The 19870-nt window shown below is 46.2% G+C and overlaps 1 protein-coding gene across 1 annotated transcript in view; it reads left to right on the top strand.

Annotated features, from left to right (window-relative positions):
• Positions 1 to 19870, top strand: part of SUSD6 (sushi domain containing 6) — a 97294-nt gene that overhangs the window by 33385 nt on the left and 44039 nt on the right. The window contains exon 2 of the mRNA XM_039240716.1: positions 14453 to 14657. Within this exon, the coding sequence (XP_039096647.1) occupies positions 14537 to 14657 (121 nt within the window). The 5' untranslated portion in view covers positions 14453 to 14536. The remainder of the gene's footprint in view (positions 1 to 14452; positions 14658 to 19870) is intronic.

The raw sequence follows: 19870 nt of genomic DNA, 5'->3' as shown, positions 1-19870 counted from the left end.
CCCAATATAGGTGTTGAATGAAGTCAGCAAGTTACTTAAGAAAGATATTTGTTGGGGCTCCTGGGTGGCTCAGTTGGTTAAGCGTCCAACTTCGGCTCAGGTTATGATCTCACGGTTCGTGGGTTCGAGCCACGTGTCAGGCTCTGTGCTGACAGCTGAGAGCCTGGAGCCTGCATCAGATTCTGTGTCTCTTTCTCCCTCCCCTGCTTATGCTCTGTCTCTATCTGTATCTCAAAAATAAAATAAAAACCTTAAAGAAAAAGATATTTGTTAGGAATGAGTCCAGATACCTTGTCTGGAGGGAAATATCAGATTCCCTCATTAATTTATGATATTTTTTTCCTCATCTGCCATGTTTATCATAATCCCTCTTTTTTTAAAAATTTTAATGTTTTTTATTTATTTCTGAGAGATAGACAGCATGAGCAAGGGAGGGTCAGAGAGAGAGGGAGATACAGAATCTGAAGCAGGCTCCAGGCTCTGAGCTGTCAGCACAGAGCCTGACACGGGGCTCGAACCCACGAACCGTGAGATCATGCCCTGAGCCGAAGTCGGACTCTTAACCAACTGAGCCACCCAAGCGTCTATCATAACCCCTCTTAGCATCTTCCAGGATGTAACCTGGACTTCATGAAATTCTTTGTTTGGTACCTCTGCCTGAATTTTGACTAATAACAAGATTACTTTTGGAGTCTGTGTTTGGAGATTTAAGGAAATATCTGTTGTGATTTAGATTCCTTTCTTCTTGAGCCCTGATTTAGAGCTCCACATGTAGAGAATCAGAAGTAAGGCTGGAGCCAGAACTGGAGCTTGTAGGTCTTGGTGGAGGGTATAGGTGGGGGCAGGGGTGTGGGACTGATCAAAGGGGAAGGAACAGTAGAGAAGTTCCTGCTTCTTGTTTTTGCTTGGGGCCTCACAGTCCAACCTTGACAGCTTACAGGAAGTTTGGGTAATATGCGAGGGAGAGGACAGGAAGAGTCATGGTTTGGTTATAGATTCAGAAGCTTCTTAGAATTTATGCAAGATGGAGAACATTTGGACTTTTGTTCGGCTTAAGTGCGTACCTGATTGGGGCTGTTAATCTTTCATAGATGGAGGTGAAGAACATGATCTTAGAATCCTGAGCCTGAACCAGAGCCTCAGGGAAATACTCAGGTGGTATTTGAGTAGAAAGGAGGAAAATGGCAGAAAGTGGAGATATTTATGGAGAATCTTAAGGCCTGAGAGAACTAAGAAAGGTCGTTTCTGGCTCTGCGACTAGGTTGACTGTTTCTTTACACTCATGAGTCTCACACGTGTAGCAGTTTCAGGGTAGAGGTGGAGACGCTCTTCTGTTGCAGTTGAACATTAAGGAAGTGGGCAACTCTTTAATATTCATTCTCAGTTTCTCCCTAGCTCTGGCCAACCATAGCATGGGGGAGTGTTAGTTCAGAAACACTCTGAACTAGTTCACAGAGAACCCCCTCTGCGGGGGGCTCTCCAAGCTGCCTGGGTGGTTCAGGACTTTTAACTAAAATCCTTGGGTTAACTGAGAAGGTACAGCTTATAAGATACAAATTCCTTCTAGCCATCCTCCAGTCTTTCTTCTCCCTTCTTTTCTAGCTCTTTGCCCAAGTATTTTTGCCCTTATTGTGTCCATGTTCTCACTTTGAATTCATGTTCAGATCAGCATGATCTGCCCTCACCACTCTAATGAAACTACTCTTGATGAGGTCACCAGGGGCCTTGTGACAAGACCAGTCTTCATCTTACTGGACCATCACTGCCAACCCTCCCACATCCTCTTTGAATCTATGTGTTTCTCCCTTGACATTTTGATGCATAGGCCCTGGTTTTCTTGTACTGTACTTTTGAAGTGTCTCTCATGGGCTGTCCTTCCGTGACATGCTCCTTTAAAAAGTGGGTGTTCTTCCCAGGATCCTTTCCTTACTGCCTTCTCTTTCCACTCAGCCGTCTTAGATGAGGCCATCTATTGTGCATAGTTTCAACCATCCCTTAGAGGCTGCTAACAAGCTCAAAGCACTCTGCAGAGTTTCATGCTCATTTCTTGCCATGCTAAGCTTCTCTCTAGCATTCTGATTTTTTTTTTAAATATTTTTTATTTATTTCTAGGGGAGAGAGAGAGAGAGAGACAGCGTGAGCAGGGGAGGGTCAGAGAGAGAGGGAGACACAGACTGAAACAGGCTCCAGGCTCTGACCTGGCAGTCAGCACAGAGCCCGATGCGGGGCTCGAACCCACGAACCGCGAGATCATGACCTAAGTGAAAGTCGACGCTCAACCGACTAAGCCACCCAGGCGCCCCAACTAGCATTCTGATTTTATCTTATTTTTTAATGTTTGTTTTGGAGAGAGAGAGAATGAGAAAGAGAGACAGAGTGTGAACAGGGGAGGGGCAGCAAGAGAGGGAAACACAGAATCCCAAGCAAACTCCTGGCTCTGAGCTGCCAGCATAGAGCCCGAAACGGGGCTTGAACCCATGAACCAAGATCATGACCTCAGCTGAAGTCGGACACCTAACCGACTGAGCCACCCAGCTGCCCCCCAGTTTTAATATATGTGCTGCCAAAGCGAACACCATCCTCATTTCCAGTTTGCCTGCTAGACTTTTCTACCTGGATATCCTTGAAGTATCTGTAATTCAACATATGCAAGAATTACCTGAACTGAGTTCATTACATTCTTCCCCCAAATCTGCTCATCCACCTGCGTTCTTTATCTCCTTTGGTAGCTTTCACCATTCACCCTGTCACTTGCAGCCACACTCAAATTATATTAAGGAGAAGGCACTTTTTAATTTAAATCAGGAACACTTTGTCGAAGGGTTAGTCATTATTAGAAATGGATGGACTGGCCACTGTGCTATCTTTTAGGGCTGCTCTAAAGAGCTGCTAACAGTTAAAGATGATGTGAGTGAAGTCAGATTATACTGGCTTACGAGGGCATTGTCCTTGATGTTCATGGGAGTAAAGGCAGTGTGTCATGTGTGAACTTGCCACACGCTAGGGGTTTAATGCAGGAATAGATAAGACTTTGCCCCCTTGCACTCACTGATGGTTTTCTTAATTGTATCCTAGTGTTTGTAACATAGATGCTGAGGATATGTTTGTAACTGTAACGCTTTGCCAAATGTATTTTCCTTTCTATCTAGCCCCTTAAAAAAAAAAAAGAAAGAAAGAAAAGGTGGGGCACCTGAGTGGCTCAGTCAGTTAAGCGTCTGACTTTGGCTCAGGTCATGATCTCACGGTTCATGAGTTTGAGGTCTGCATCTGGCTCTCTGCTGTCAGCACAGAGCCCAGGTTGGATCCTCTGTCCCCCTCCCTCCGCTCCTCTCCCACTTGCACTCTCTGTCTCTCTCAAAATAAATAAATTAAAAAAAAAAAAAGGGGGGTGCCTTGGTGGCTTAGTCAGTTAAGCGTCCGACTTTGGCTCAGGTCATGATCTTGCTGTTCGTGGGTTCGAGCCCTGCATCAGGCTCTGTGCTGACAGCTCAGAGCCTGGAGCCTGTTTCAGATTCTGTGTGTCTCCTTCTCTCTGTCCCCCCCCCCCCCACTCGTGCTCTGTCTCTCTCTGTCTCAAAAATAAATGAACTATATAAAAATTTTTTAAAAATATAAAAGGAGACAATGACTTAAAATTACATGGGGCGCTGGGGTGGCTCAGTCAGTTCAGTGTCTGCCTCCTGATTTTGGCTCATGGATCCCAGAGTCATGGATGGGATCAAGTCCTGTGTTAGTGTAGAGTCTGCTTAAGGTCTTTCTCTCACTCCCTCTGCCCCACTTGCTCACTCTCTCACTCTCTCAAAAAAACCCCAAAAAACAAAAAACATAGGATCTTGGACCCAGAGAAGCTCTTCAGGTAGTAGTCATCTAGCCTAACCCTTACACAATTTCAGAAAATAACAATAATAATGATAATAGCTGGTAATAATTAGAATACCTAACATGTCTGACAGTTGACTAAATGCCAGGTATTATATTAAGTGCTTTACATGCATTTCCCCATATAATAATTACCCATGAGTTAGCTGTTGTTAGTGCTATTTTATAGATAAGGAAACTGAGGTCCAGAACGATTGAATAGCTGCATTGGAGTTAAGTATGCTGAAGCAGCTGTTGTGCAGAAAGATGAAGCATCTTGCTTGCTCAAGGTCAAGTTTTCCAGTTAGAGGCAGACCATGAGTAGAATCCAAATCTTCTGACCCTGAACTCAGCATATATTTTTGTTTTGAGCTGAAAATTCATTCCTTGTGGTCATTCGTGTCTCATTTCTTAATCCTTTTTAGTTTTAGTGAAATTGAATGAAGTAGAGGAAAGGATGGTTTAGAGTTAGGGTTTTTGGTGAGTTTTTTAAAGTTTATTTTTAAATAGGCAGCCTTCCCAGACTGACTGGGAATGTAGCAGAAGGCCTGAGAACCAGGAAGTGACACAGACCTGTTTATACCATCCCATTTGGAGGCCTTTGGGAAGTGATCCACAGAGATGGTAAAAAGTAAATATAACTGCATCAGCCAGTTCTTGTGGGCTTGCTATTTTTGACCTGGAGGAGGTGCTTCCTGCACAGCTATGAGTACTTTGGAAACCACAATCTAGCGCCTAAATATCTTGATTGAATGTATATACATAGGTATGTATTTCTCATTTACCAGACAGCAGCAGTCAGTGGGGCCTGGCAGACAAAATTACCACTTTCTTTCTTTTTTTTTTTTTTTTTTTAACTTTCTTTCTCTGCCATCCTTTTGGTGAATTGCTCTTCCGTTTGTCTTTCTTTATAATTAGCACTGTGCATGCAGTCTGTCCTGAGAACTGACTAGGTATGTGCATGATCTTCACGGTCTGGTTCAACCTTTCTCTTTCCACTCCCCCGTTCCCACTCTGAAGTCTTTGTTTTTACCTTCTCTGCATTCTCATAGCACTTTTTATTTTATTTATTTTGTTCATTTTAAAAATATTTATTTATTTTTGAGAGAGAGATAGCATAAGCCGAGGAGGGGCAGAGAGAGACGAAGAGACAGAATCCAAAGCAGGCCCCAGACTCTGAGCTGCCAGCAGAGCCTGATGCAGGGCTCGAACTCATGAACTGTGAGATCATGACCTGAGCTGAAGTCAGCCGCTTAACCGACTTAGCCTGGCCAGGTGCCCCCTCATAGCAGTTTATTTTTTATTTTTAACAGCCCTTTTATTGGACCCTTGTAACACTTTCATGGTGTTACATAGATAAGCATAGAATTCCTCTCATGTAGATTGTGAATTCCATGGGAGTAAGGAATTCCTGTCTGGGCCGCACTTCATCCCTGTGATCACCCAAGCCTTGCACTGAAGACAGCCAGTAAATATTTGCTGAATTGCAGTATAATCACTGCAAACACAGAGCCCTAAGAAGCCACATTTAGCAGATCAGCTTCCCAGACTTTATTTGTCCGGCGGGTATTGAAACCTGCTCCACTCAGCTCTGCTAGGAACCAGACAGAGGGGTGTGATGACACATAGATGCATAGATGCGCCTCTGTGGTCTAGGAACCAATTACAGCCCCTTCTGCCAAGCATATGTTTTGCTACCTGGCCCAGACTTCAGGATTTATACCCCTTTCCCCTCCTGTTTTATACTTGTTGAAGCTTTGCCATCTCATATTTTCTATACAAATTATGTCTTTTGGGTTTATCTTTTTTCCTCCTCCAGTGAACAAGTAAATGTTGGGTGCTTTGAGGCACAGAAGGAGGCAGAGTTGGTGGTCTTGGCAGAAATTTATTGCCTGCAGTACATGCAACATATAGCAGTTGAGTAACTGAGCAGACCTTGGGCAGGGATACGATCGCTTGTCCCATTCATGGTCCAGGCAGTGATGCTTAGGGTTCAGAAGGGCCTTCCATGTTTACGGGCTGAATTGATGCAACTAATCTTTGATCTTGTATTTGGAAAACAAAAAAGCAGGGTGCCCTTTGTAGTAGGAAAGCAGAGAAGTATAGACTTTTGGCTCCTTGGATTTCATTTATCTGTAGAAGAGGGGTAATGGCACCTATTTCATGAGGTGAGTGTGTGTATATATGTAATAAACATGTAAACTCTGTGTCCCATCTTTCCCTACACATGCTCAGACTAAAAACCTCCTAGGTCCCCCTGGACACAAATATTGCTTTAGTATAGTCCCATATATAACTATTTAATTTTGCAGGAAGGAATGCTTAGTTCCTTGAAAGATACATTAAAATTTTTTTTATTTAAAAAGATTATTTTAATATTTATTTTTAAGAGAGAGAGAGCATGAGTGGGGGAGGGGCAGAGAGAGAGGGAGACACAGAATCTGAAGCAGGCTACAGGCTCTGAGCTGTCAGCACAGAGCCCGATGGATGTTGGGGCTTGAATTGACGAACTACATGATCATGACTTGAGCTAAAGTCAGATACTTAATCGACGGAGTCACCCAGGCGCCCCCAAAAGATACATTTTTAGAACTTCATGGGAGAAAACCTTGGAGGTTCACTTGTGTAACCTGTTGGGTATTCTTTCATCTAAACTAGTTTGTGTTTGAGCGTAGGCTCAGGGCATATGTTTCCAACCCCGCTGAAACGGTGCCCTTTGTGAATCCAGTGGCGGCACGGTCAGAGCCGGTCAGAGTAGGAAGGGGCCTCGGCCAGCACTAATAGAGTGCCCACCATTCCATACGCTGTCCAGAAGCCTTCATGTTGATCTCATTTTGATTTCACAGCAGCCCGGCAAAGTGGTATTGTGTATCCAGTTTATAGCTGAGAACTGAAAATGATTCGCCCCAGACCACCCAAGTAACAGTATCCAAGCGGGGCAGAGAATTCTGGCCTGGTCTGCAAGATCTTTCCACCATCCCAGCTTGCCTGAGAAATATTTAGTTGAACTATTTCATTTTACTGATGAGACAGAGGCATAGGGAGGTGGTGTGATTTGTCCTAGTTCAGCCCATCAGTTATTGGTGAAGCTGAGACTAGAGAAGAAGTGGTTTCCTGCCTTCAGGGTCGGAAATATACTGCCTGAGCTAAGTTCCTGCTCACAGCCACTCTGCCTTCACTCTTCTTTTTTCTTGTCTAGAGTCTGTGTGCGTTGTTTTGTTCTCTTCAGTAGTCTCTTTTCTTTGGACCCCTGCAGCTCTGCAGTGATCCTGTGTGTCTCACGCGTGCGCATGAGCGTGTGTGTGTGTGCACGTGCACATGTGCACACGTGGAGGCTGGGTTTTGTTGTTGTTGTCAGACATTTGTTATTTTTGGAAAGCACTTCAGTAACACTGTGTACAAATGGCCTATACAAATGTGCTGATGGATTGATTAAGCTCTAAATGGGAAAGTGGAGTTTCTGGAGTTTGCTGCAGTGCAGGGGGAGATAGATGCTAGGGTGGGTCTTGGGAGATGAAGGGGGAAGGGGGAGAGGGCTCCTTATGCAGAACAAAGAGGAAGGGTTTAACATTTCTTCCTTCCAGTTAGAACTTTTGTTTACTTATGTTTTCGGAGGAGATATTCCTGGGCCCCTCCTATTCCCTAGAAGACATTCCAGATTCCGAACTGAAAGGGCATTTGGGGATCATCCACGCCCACCCGCTGAAGACCAGGAAGGATGCCTGCGGTCAGTCCGCCACTGGCCGGCGGAGCTGGGACCTGGAGCTGTCTTACACATTCCTGTCCATGCCCCAGGGCTCCTGCCGTTAGGTCGTTAGGTCGGTAGGTCGGAGACTGTTAAAGAGAAGGCTTAGGCATGGCGGTGGGGGTGGCGTGTCTGCTGGTGTCCCTGCCCTGCCGTCAGAAGCCTGAGGAATACGTGGGGGGGGGGGGAGTGTGACAGGAAGAGGATGTGGGGAGGAGTTCTGGGGAAGCCAGACAAGGGGACAAAGAATATCACAGCGATTCAGAAAAAACCGCTGACACCTACCCTATTTGGCTTAGGTGCCTTAGGAAAGCTGACTGTCATTTTGAGATTTCTAGGAGGTGAATTTTAATGAGTTTGACTTTGCATCTTTTGAGATGAAAAGGAAATGGATAAGGCAACATTCTGGCTGTCAAGGATCTCAAAGTCCAGTAGAAGACTTAGTGCCTGTTGAAGCCCTGGCAGGTTAGTGGCACAAAATAAAGGGGAAGATACAGAGGTTAGCGAGATTGGAAGGAGTCACGGATGGGGCCGGAAGCTAAAGACACCTAGAAGCAACTTCACTTTTTCATTTTGGAAGCAAGAGTGGGTGACATTAGGATCTGATCCACGTTTAGATGTCTCTTGCTGCTGTGGCCTAGCTGTTTCAGGGTGAGTGGGAGGGCAGTGGTGGAGACATGGACTGAAAGCAAGCGAGCAGGAAGGGGGGGCCTCTCTGGCTCATTAGCTGCCTCTCTTATCAAACCCTCTGGGGGCCTTTGGACTTTTCAGAGTTAGGACTCCTTCTCTTTACACTCTAAAAGGTAATTAACTGGTTCAATTCTGGTCATGTTTCACGAACTCTTCTTTGTCTTCCACCATCACAGAGCAGCACTGGGGTTGGTGAAGATGGTTCATCAAAAAGAACAGACTTTCTGGTTGCAGACTCTGTACTACCACCATCCTCCTTCCGGACTAGGTTGGAGGCAAGAAAAGAATTTATGTTGGTTTTTCCCATTCAGTTCCCTCTCTTAACCAATGGAGAGATGGGCCATGGTTTAGGAACTAATCTGTCCTGACAGTTATATGTAGACTGACGCTGACTTCCTAGAACTGTAGAGAAACCCACTTAGCACCTGGGAGCCCAGCTTTACAGAGGCAGGACTCGCTTGTCTCACAAAGGAGAGCTCAGTAGAGTGTGACATGACCCAGCCACTCCAGGAGGACTATGACATTCTCCAGGGGTAGACCCCAAGGCAGCCAGGCACATGGGCTGAGGAGATGTGGGCCCTGAGCTGTCTTGGGGACAGGGTGCTGAGGCTGTTTCATGGCTTGCCCCGCCGGCTGCTGCTGCTGCTGCTTCTCTAGGCTAGGCTGTGAGCCATATGTGAAGGTGACTCCCAGGACACTTTTAATCTTTTCAGGCTCTTTGGTTAACTGGGAAGCATCTATGGCAACAGCAAGCAAGCAGACCACGTGAACTTTAGGTTCATGTTACAGGTTGTCCTTTACTCCAGAAGCCTGTCATGTTTTCATCGTCGTTTGTTATGAGCAGTTTCTCAGACCTCTGCTGTGTTGGCTTCTAGGCCAGAACTGTAGATAGAAGGACCTGCGTCTTTTCAGTTTATAGAGTCTTTTGTATTTTGTCCTTTTTGAGCCTCACTAGAGAGTAGGGAGATACTTAAAGCAAGTAACAACCCCATTTTATAGATGAGGAAACAAAGCAGATGAGGTAAGTGGCTTCCCCAAGATCAGAGCCATGGATCCTCCTAGAGGATCATTCTGAACGGGAAATGAGTGTTCATGATGTTCAGCAGAGCACTGTCTCCCAGCTTTTAATGTTCTGAGTTCACAGAGCAGGAAAAGACCAGACGCTGACCTTGAGGGGCTGACATTCTAGCTCATGGGGTCTCTCTTTACCACACACTATTGGGGTGCAGTGGTAGTCCCAGGAAAGATTATCAGAAGGATGAATGCAGACTTTTCATGATTCCCCCTCACCCCAGAGGGGAAACTGGCTGCTGGAGGAAGGATTGTGTTATACGCAGAGACACTTGGATGTTGTGGAGAATTCCGTGGCTGAGAGAGGCCGTAGAGCCTTTCTTAGATGTGCAAGTGGAAGCCAGGGAGCCTTCATGACCAGCCAGCTGTTTGGTGGCAGAGATGGGACTGACAGCAGCCTCAGGCTCCTTCTCTTTCCTCTCTTTTTACCTCTGAATTTAAATGTGACAGGCCTTGTGAGGGTGGGTGAGTGCCATCTTTAAGCAGGAGGCTTAGTTACAGGCTCTGCTTTATTTATTTATTTTTTTAAATATTTTATTTATTTTTGAGAGAGATATAGAGACAGCATGAGCAGGGGAGGATCAGAGAGAGGGAGGCACAGAATCCGAAGCAGGCTCCAGGCTCTGAGCTAGCTGTCAGAACAGAGCCCGACGCGGGGCTCGAACCCACGAACCGTGAGATCATGACCTGAGCCGAAGTCGGACGCTCAACCGACTGAGCCACCCAGGCGCCCCTCCAGGCTCTGCTTTAATCATAATTTTCCCCAGTATTTTTTTGTGGTAAAATATACATAAAATGAACTCGATCACCTTAACCAGTTTTCAGCCTGAAGGACAGTGACATGAAGCACATTCACACTGTGTGCATCACCACTGTCCATCTCCAGAACTCCTGTCATCTGGCCAGACTGAAACTCTGCACTGTACTTGTTAACCACTAACTCTCCGCCCCTTCCTCCCCCAGCCCCGGACAACCAGCATCTACTTCCTCTTCCTCCTCCACTCTCCTCCTTCCTCTCCTCCCTCCTCTTCTTCCTCTTCCTCCTCCTCTTCCTCTTTTTCTTTTCTTCTTCTCCTTCATCTTCCTATCCCCTTCCCCTTTCCCTCCTCCTCCTCCTCCATGTATTTCTCTAGGGATAATGAATATCTAGTTAATTTTTTCTGAAGTGTTTTTCTTTTTTCTTTTTTTTAATGTTGATTTATTTTTGAGAGACAGAGAGAGGAGGAGGGGCAGAGCGGAGGAGGGGCAGAGAGAGAGGGAGGCACAGAATCTGAAGCAGGCTCTAGGCTCTGAGCTGGCAGCGCAGAGCCTGATGTGGGGCTTGAACTCACAGACCACGAAATCATGACCTGAGCCGAACTTGGAGGCTTAATCACTGAGCCACCCAGGCGCCCCTCTCAAGTGTTTTTCTTTTCACTTGCTCTAAAGGCACAATTCACGTGCAGGTTTTATTTTATTTTTTAATTCTGTATTTAAAGCAGACCCCTTCTTAAAATAATGAGGTATGTATAGCATGACCCTTTCTCCACAGTAGCTGGGTTCTCCCATTCTGAGCAATGCCTTGGGGTCATAGGGCTTCACTTTTCTCTATATTATTATTTCTGAAACACTAACTGTTGGCCTAGCCTTGCATGTAAACACTCCCACTGACTACTCTCTACTCATCTTTTCTCTTCTTTGCAAAGCCCCCCTGTCATTACCCCATCTGTTCTGTGCTTGATCAGGTCTTAGGCTTCATGGTGGAATTGGTCCTTTTGCCCAGGTAGCTGCTTAAGCCATGGGGAGGAGTCCGTTGTTTCTTTAAAATAAGACAAAACAGGAGCTCCTATTTGTGTATCTTTTTCTTAATTCTGTACTGGCTCCTCCCCACAGTATTCATGAGTTTGGCAAGGCATTTGTTCCCTGCCTTCAAGGAGCCTTGAGTCTGGTGAGGTGAGACAGATAAACATACAGACGTATTAACCTGTTAGGGGTACAGTCCTAGCAGGGTGCTCAAGACACTTTGGGAATAAGAAGGGGGTTAGTCCTACTGGAGGTGGGTGTGGTGTGAAGTGTCAGAAGAGAATTCCTCCACATGACTGTTGTGCTGAGCCCTGAAAGTGACTCTCATCCTGGCAGGAGGAGCAATCAGGTTTATTTGAATGTCAGTCCGTTTGTTGAGGGAGGAGACAGGCAATCTACAGAAAGACCTTGCTACGTTAATTTTATTTTACATTTTATCTGTTCGATTAGGTAATGCATGCACAAGGTACAATATACTCAAGGAGATTCAAAGGGAATACATATGGTGAAAAATGAGTTCTTTCCCTGTTAACCACTCACTTCTCCACCCTGAAGGCAATTATTAGCTCCCCATTTCTTGGGCATCATTCCAGGGAGAGATTTTCACAGCATGCAAAAGTGTCTGTGTGTGTGTGTGTGTGTGTGTGTGTCCCCTTTAAAAATACATGCATACTCACAAATGGTTTCTTCACGTGCTGATTTTGGAAGTCATTTCATACATGAAGACAGACTAGACCTGCCTAGTTCTTTTTATTATTTAATTTTTTTTAAATCACAGGGCTTGAACTCAGGACCCTGAGATCAAGACCTGAGCTGAGATCAAGAGTTGGATGCTTAGCTGACTGAGACACTCAGGCGCCCCCTGCATAATTCTTTTTAGACCAGTACATGGTATTTTGTTACGTGTGTGTATGACCACTTGTTTAACTTGCCTCACTTCACTCTTTTGCCAGTACAAAGAATTCAGTGAATATCTTGCCTCTATATCATTGCTCATGTGATTTTTTTTGAGGGCAGATTCTAGAAGCAGAACTGATAGGTTAGAGAATGTGTGCATTTAGGGGACAGATTTTGTCAAATTGCCCTCAAAAGAGCTCCACACTAATGATGCTAAGTTTAAGATCCGTTACCACTTTGTGCCCCTCCCCCCAATCCTTGCCAGAGTGATCTTCCTAAATGAATTTGGTCTTAAAACTCCTCTGTTTACGATCCTGTGAGTGGTGTACATGGTTTTCAAGGTAAAGTTTAACTTCTTTGGCCTAGCCCTTGACTCTGGACTCTGCCAAGAGTGCTGTGCTCCCATTGTTCTCGTCCACTTGTATTTGGTACCTTCGTTTTTTCCCCTTCTTTTTCACTAAACCTATGCATTAGCAGTCAGCATCACCTCCTCTGGGTGGCCTGTCTTGGTTACCTTCACTTGTGCACAGAACACCTAAGCACCACTCTGATCCAGCCCCATCCAGTCACCGTAGAAATATTTGTTGTGCACGTGCTGTAATGTGGCACAACCAGGTGTTATTCTCAATGATCCACTGGTTGTTGCCTTCAGGGGGTGATGACTGCCTGGTTCAAATACCTACTGTGGATGAATCAAAAATGACAGCACCGTTGCTAACGAGCCATATTCTTTAACCTCTTCTGACCTTGGTTTTGGCACCTGTTGAATGAGGAGGTAAACCCTGATGACCTCTAAGGTCTCTGAAGCTCAGGCCTTATTACTAATGACAACAGCAACAGCAGGCAGTATTTATTGAGTACTTGCAAAGTGCCGGGCACTGCCAAGTGCTTTATCTGATCCTAATCCTTGCATCTAACCTAAGAAGGCATATGGTTACTGTCCCAATTTTATAGATGAGGAAACTGAGACTAAGAGAGTGATTTGGCCACATGGTCATAATAGAGGACACAGATTGGAATTCTGGCATTCTAACTCTGCTGTTCTTAGCCACATAAATGTATACACATTCCACACACTTACATACAGTTTTGTGTATTGTTTTGGGTCACGTACAGACTTCACCCTTAGACCTCTTCATGAACCATCCCTTTTCTACAGCTTTAAAGGCTCAAGTCGGAGTCTGGGTAAAAGCTGTGGATAGAAAACCACTATACAGCTATTTGGGGGTAGTGAGTAAGGACCCAGCGGCTAGCTCATGCTCATTGAAGGCCCTCCCAGCTACTTTTCCTTCGTACTGAGACAGCCCATGTTGCTGTTCGCAGTAACTCTCTTTAGAAGGGGATGTAGGCCTGAGTAAAGGCTTCAGACATGGATTAAAGGCAGGTCTGTTTAATATCCCTGGCAGAGTCTCAGGAGCCCCCTTTATTAGGGTTGTAGATGGCAGGCTCCCTTATCTAGTTACATAAAGCCTTATTAACGGAGAAGGAAGTGTGTATGGAATTTAAAAAAAGGGAGGATAATCTTATTATTTGGAATACCTGTTATAAACAAGGATAAATGAAATCAGATGTTGTTAACTAATGTGTAGTAGGCCCGTATCATAATGTATGATCAACTCAGCCGCTTCTCTGAAGGCCTGTAGAAAGTAACCCCTTAAAGTCTTGATCCCCTATACCTTTATTTTTTAGACCCTGGTTCCTCCTCTTCTGAAGTCATCCTCTGAACTAGAGTGGGTGGGGGAGCTAATTAACAATCACGGTCTATCCTCTCCCTGTCCTTGTCAGGGACAGCCAGCAGGCGTGGCCTCTGGGGTCACAGCCTGGAGTAATTGGTCCATTTTTGAGATTCATGGCTGTGGAGTCAGCCTCAGGGATTCATCCGGCCTCTGGCAGCTGAGCAAGCCTCACCGCCGTGGGCCCTTGGCTCCTGGCCGCGTTCCTTCTCTGGTGGTGTAGTTCTCCCTTTAAGACACGTGTTCTCTATCCCCCACCCCCCTTCGGTTGGTTGAACTCACTCCTGAGTCCAAATGGCAAAGGCAAAGCCTGACTTGGGTGTAGCGCTCTGTGTCAATAGCTGCCTCTCTCTTTCTCTCTGCTGGAGGCGGTGGGGGCAGAGCCTGGGCAGCTCCTGAAAGTGTCGTGCCTGACGGATCTCCAGGTGAGCCTGTGCCGGTCTCCCCGTCCTGGTGCGAGGATCTGGCCCCTAGGTGCCGACGCTGACGGCAGCATGCCATATTGCCCCACGTAGGGGCTGAAAAGCCACTTATGTGCCTGCCTCTTCTGGCGGCAGCAATTCAGTTACTAGGATTTTGTATATGACTGTGGCGTCCTTGCCAAAGTGCCTACTTGCAACTAACTTATGGCCAAAGTTTTCACTTATGTCCTTGTTTTCGGTTTGTTTTTTTACAGGTAAATCTACCCGTGGCTGACTTTAGAATTCTTCCTTCCGGCTTTTAAATTTTTTCTTTTTAAAATAACTTGGACGGATAAAAGATGTGCCATGGCAGGATAGCACCAAAGAGCACCTCAGCGTTGGCCGTGGCCTCCGCGGGACATGGAGTGTTCCTTCCGCTGGTGATCCTTAGCACCCTCCTTGGAGACGGCCTTGCCTCAGGTGGGTCCCCGCCTGCCTCTGTGTGGGGGAGTGAAAAGACTCGGTACCACTGTTGGTCCCAAAGGCTAGGATAGGGCACTGTCCATCTAGCGGGCACTTGCAGGGAGAACAGAGGGTGGTGGTAGGCTTTTGTGCTGTGGGAGAACAGGCGGCCAGTCCTGGGGGTGTGCCGTTAAGGGGCCTCTTGAGCCAGCGGGGGGATGGGTGTGTAGGAGCCTACTGGGATGACACTGTCATCCCTTTGGCAGCAGCTGGTGTCATTGGGCAGAATGGAGGGTGCAGAGCACGACATATAACAGGGGTACAGGTTCTGGAATCAGACTGCCTGTGTTCCAAGTCCAGCCCTCCTGCTGCTGGCTCTGCGCCTGAGCAGAGCTCTCTACCTCTCAGCTACAGAATAGGATGACATTAGTCCCTACTTCAGAGGGGGGTTGTGAAGATCGTCTGAGATAACACAATAAGCCCTTCATGATTGTTAGCTTTTTGCGTGTTTCTTGTCTTTCTGTGTTTTTTCTCAGAATAAGTACAGAGTTGAGGTGTTGTAACTGTGAAAGCAGGACTTGGTCACTGACACTATAAACTTCGTGATCCTGGACAAGTCACTTAGGCATTCTGTGGCTCAGTTTCTCTATTTATCAAATGAGGAGGTTGACCCGGATACCTTTCAGGTCCTATCCACTTCTCTTAAGTCTGTATATTAATGATTGTAAGGACTTACTAGTGGAAGCTGGTGGCTGAGCTTGATCCTTGTTGCCTTCTGCTGCACTCTGAAGACCCTTCTTAGGTTCTCTTCATGTGTCCTCCTGACCTGGCATCCTTTTTAGAAAGCATGTATTTGGGTGTGTACCGTAGGCCTCTGGGGGGCGCTAGAGAACCTGCCTGTTTTCTGCAGGTGCCAGGAGGGGTTTCCACTAATTATGAATGAACTCAGCAGTAATGGGGCCCCTGCCAGCCTTCATTAGCTGCATTTATATGGCGGTTTTCTTTGGACAGCATTCGCTGGAGATGGGTCTCAGATTCTGGAAGGGGACTTGAAGGACAGGAGCAGTGTGGTATAGTGCCATGTCTACAGTCCCCATACAGTGCTCTTTCTCATTCTTTCTTATTTTTGAACACTTTATTGTTTTTTCTAAGTTTATTTATTTATTTTGAGAGAGAACATGAGCAGGGAAGGGACAGAGAGAGAGACAGAATCCCAAGCAGGTTCTGCGTTGTCTGCACAGAGCCCATGCACCATGAGATCGTGACCTCAGTGGAAATCAAGAGTCAGGTGCTTAATCGACTGAGCCACCCAGGTGCCCCTCTCTCATTCTCTCTTTATCAACTCCTACCTAACCCGCTTATCCTCAGCTCCTACCTAATCTGCTTACCCGACACATAAAGATAGTGGTGCAGTCTTATCTAAGCGTTTACTTCTGAATTGTTGGGAGAAATAGTTTCCCATTTGTTGTTGCCTTTTCCTCCACCCACGTACAGAGTTCCCTCTTCGGCTGCCTCTTCTTCACCTTGTTCTGACACTTAAACCTTTCCCACAAAGCATAAGACCTCTTTGGCTGTGAGGAGCCCCTGGCACAACCAAGGAGGCCACTAATGGTTAAGTCCCTACAGTGTGGACATCATGACTCTAAGAGGTTTCAAAGGAAAAGAAGGCCAGCCTACACCAATTGTGTAGCCAGATGAACCGGGGCTTACGTTTGCAGGGCTTAGAAGCTAGAGCCAGAGGAGGCCTCTAGAAGCTGTGGTCACAGAGCCATAGAATATAGAGATCCTGTCGTACTCACCACTGTATCTCCAGTGCAGATGTTGGCAAACGACAGTCCACAGTCCAAATCCTTCCTCCTCCTTTTGTATGGCCTACGAGCTAAGAATGGTTTTTATATCTTTAAATGATTGGGGGGAAAAAATCAAAGAAATGTTTGTTCGTTGTATTTATGAATATAAATATGGCTGTGTTTGTGCTACAGTGGCAGTGTTGAATGGTTGTGATATAGACTGTTTCACCCCGAAGCCTAAAGTATTTAGACTTTAAGATATTTGGTCCTTTATAGAAGAGATTTGCCACCCTACCCCTAGCCTAGAACAGATAGTGCTCAATAACTATGTGCATGAATGGAATAACTGTCAAGAGCTAGGATTTTAGAGGTCATGCACTTGCCCAGGGTCCTAGGGCCAAGGCTCCAGAACTTGACCTAGTGCCTAGTATGCTACCAAGACCACCTTCTTCCAAGGCTCCGTGAGGGAAGCCATCTCATTGTGTGACCTGGCAATTTTAGGGCAGAATGTCTGCCTTTGGTGTCTGAAGTCTTCAGCCTCCTTAGCTTCGTTAAACCATTCCACCTACTGCCACCCTCCGTTTTATGGGTTCCACCCATGTCCCCTCCCATTTCCCACCCCATTTTCCAACTACCCACACCTTCCCAACTTTCCATCCAAAGTCTGAATTCAATTATCAGGACTGATGTTTCAGACTGGCTGGATAAAGGGATTATTATTCTCCAATGTGGAAAAATGTATGTCTGTAGCATGGGCTCAGAGCAGGATGGAAAAGTTGGCTCTGTAATTTTTTCCCCTCCCCCATCTGCAAAGAATCCTCCCTCCCCTGGTCCCCCCACCCCCCAAGTCTCTTCTACTTCCCATAAAACATGTGTACTGGCACAGAGCAGGATGCAGCAGGGGAATGGGTTTTACCATTACTTAGATCCAGCGTACCACGTTGCTGCCAGTGTTTTCCCCTCTGGAGTGGCTTCTCAGCGAAGAAGGCACGCAGTCCTTGGCCTGCAACCCAAAGCACACCTGTGCCTGCCATAAGCAGCTTGCCAAGAAACTAAAACTCTCAGATACCCTGAAGTTGAGGAAAGGCACGTCAGTTCAGGAAAGGTCCTGTCTTCCTCTTCGTGAGTATATCTTAACCTGCTCCTGTGGCTGCACTTGAACACCCATCCCAGAGGCATTGTAAAATGAGGTGCTTGTGAAATACACAGCCTTTGTTACCCTGTGGACTCTAGTCTTTGTGTGTACACACACACTTGTGACTGTGAGAATCCCACTGGACACACGTAAGTGGGCGTCTTCCAGGGGGCGGTTCATGTGTAGAGTCTCTGGTTATAAATACCACAGTCACCCTTAGTCTTGGGCATAATTGCTCAGGTCTGGAAGAAAAGAATCGTGAAGGAACAGACACTTGAGAGTTCTGGGGCAGAGTTCTGCCGTGATCAAGTTCGGTTTTCCTTCTTGGTTTCTCTTATCTACACTTGGAGATTTGGAGTTATAATGGAGAAGGTGGTAGGGAGGCAGTGGGTCCAGCTTCCTCCTCGGTCATTCCGGAAACAGAGATGGGGATAATTATTGGAAGGAGTGGCAAAAGGAAGAGTACCTTCACTCTTCACACGTGGTCACACCACACAGCAGAAGCCCAGAATTGAAAATAAAATTATATGCATAGTGCCCAGCTTGCCTCTCTTCTTGGACCAGAGAGGAATCAGGGTCCCAGCCAGGCAGCAGCCTCTCCCAGATCTCGCACAACTCCTTCCCTTCACCTGGGATTTTAAGAAACTTGCTTTAGGACCTTAGGCAAATCATTTGACCTCTCTGTGTCTCCTTTAAAACAGAAACAGAATCCTTAAGGGTGTTAGATTGGTGTTGTGTAGACTAATAAAAATGATTGGAAGGCACCTGGCATATAAAATGTGTGGTGTAATTCCCAAATAACAACAACAACAGAGTTGGTATGTGACCCACTGCTGAGTCATGCTGGGCAGGAGATTTTGCGGATGACCTCCTTTGCTGTCTTTAAAAAACAGAACTGAAGATGCAAAGTCATTTTTTGTGTTGGGGATAAGGAGTTGGGAGGAGGTGTCAAATTTGACCAGTTGAGGAAGTTTTGGTTACTTCTGGAAACCTCTTTGCCTTCCAGAAAGTTCATGTTTGCATAGTCTGATGGTCTCAACCCAGCTGGCCTGCTGACTCATGCAAAAAGCTTTTGATTTTCATTCTCTCCCTTTCCTGAGCATTTGCTGAAAAAACTCAATATTTTACTTGTTTCTGATTTTCCCCCCTCAAGAGTGTTTCCGTGATACTTTAGGCCATGTTAAACATCACACAAGCACTAAAGCTGTTTTAAAATATCTTCTGTGTTTCTGTGCAGCATAGTGAGAAAGCATGGCAGTTAGTGTTCACCAAAGAGGGAAACCATGGAGAACATGGCTCTCAGGGGTAGGATATGGCTTTGGCCCTTCATGTTGCCATGGTGGAGGGATGTTGGCAAGTGGCCCTGGCTCACTCGCATTTCTGAAGGTACCTGGAGTCGAGGCAGGAAGTTGACTTGTATAGAGCATCATCTATGAGTCAGGCTCTCTGTGTGTCATCCCATTTAAAGCCCCCCAGAAAAGCCTGTGAGCTAGGTGGTCACGTAACCATTTTACAGGTGAGAAACTAAGGCAGAGAGAGGTTACGTAACCTGCTCGGAGACAGGTGGTTGTCTCCGGGGAAGCCGGCTGGGATTCGCACCCAGTCTGCCCAGCTGTGCCGCCCATGGTCTGTTGAGAAGCGCACTGCGTGTGCTGAGTGGCAGCAGGCTTCTCCGAGACCCATTTCTTATGTCACCCTGTTGGAGCACTCAGGGCCATGTTCGGACGATTCTTCTGACAGAGGAAGAAAGACGCCATCTGTGTTTCCTCCCCTGAATAGAGGGTGCAGGAGTCCTCTCTCGGCTACTGTGTTTGCCTCTGTGGTGGTTTCTGTTCTCATGTACAAGGGCCCTTGGTTGTTTGGTTCCCAGTTTAGGCACACGGGTTACCAAGGCAGTGCTATTCTTGGAAAGGAACAATAGGGACCACAGCAAATTGTTTGCTAAATGAGGATGTAGTTCCCAAAACATCCTCAGCATCTTCCTGTCAGTTGTAAACACTGCTGATGAGGTCATGTAGTCTCTCCGCGGTATAATTACCTGTGACTATAAAAAGACTTGGAGATTGTGGGAGGAGGCTGGATGGGTCATTATGGGCTGGATGGGCTTGCTGAACCCTGGCGTCTCAAAAAGACATTGAGAAATTACCCTCCTCAGACTAATTGTCGAGCTGTGTTTAGCACATTCCGAACACATGGTATCAGCTTTGCATTGTAACTTGTGAAGAACGGAAACCAGGAGTCCACCGAAGAGAAGATCTAAGTGGGTCTCAGTTGGGCTAAAGCTCTCAGTAAGCACAGATTCCACC

Source organism: Hyaena hyaena, unplaced genomic scaffold (assembly GCF_003009895.1).
Source record: "Hyaena hyaena isolate Hyena2069 unplaced genomic scaffold, ASM300989v1 scaffold_179, whole genome shotgun sequence".
NCBI classification, from domain to species: domain Eukaryota; kingdom Metazoa; phylum Chordata; class Mammalia; order Carnivora; family Hyaenidae; genus Hyaena; species Hyaena hyaena.
This window is presented reverse-complemented; position numbering and strand designations above follow the sequence as displayed.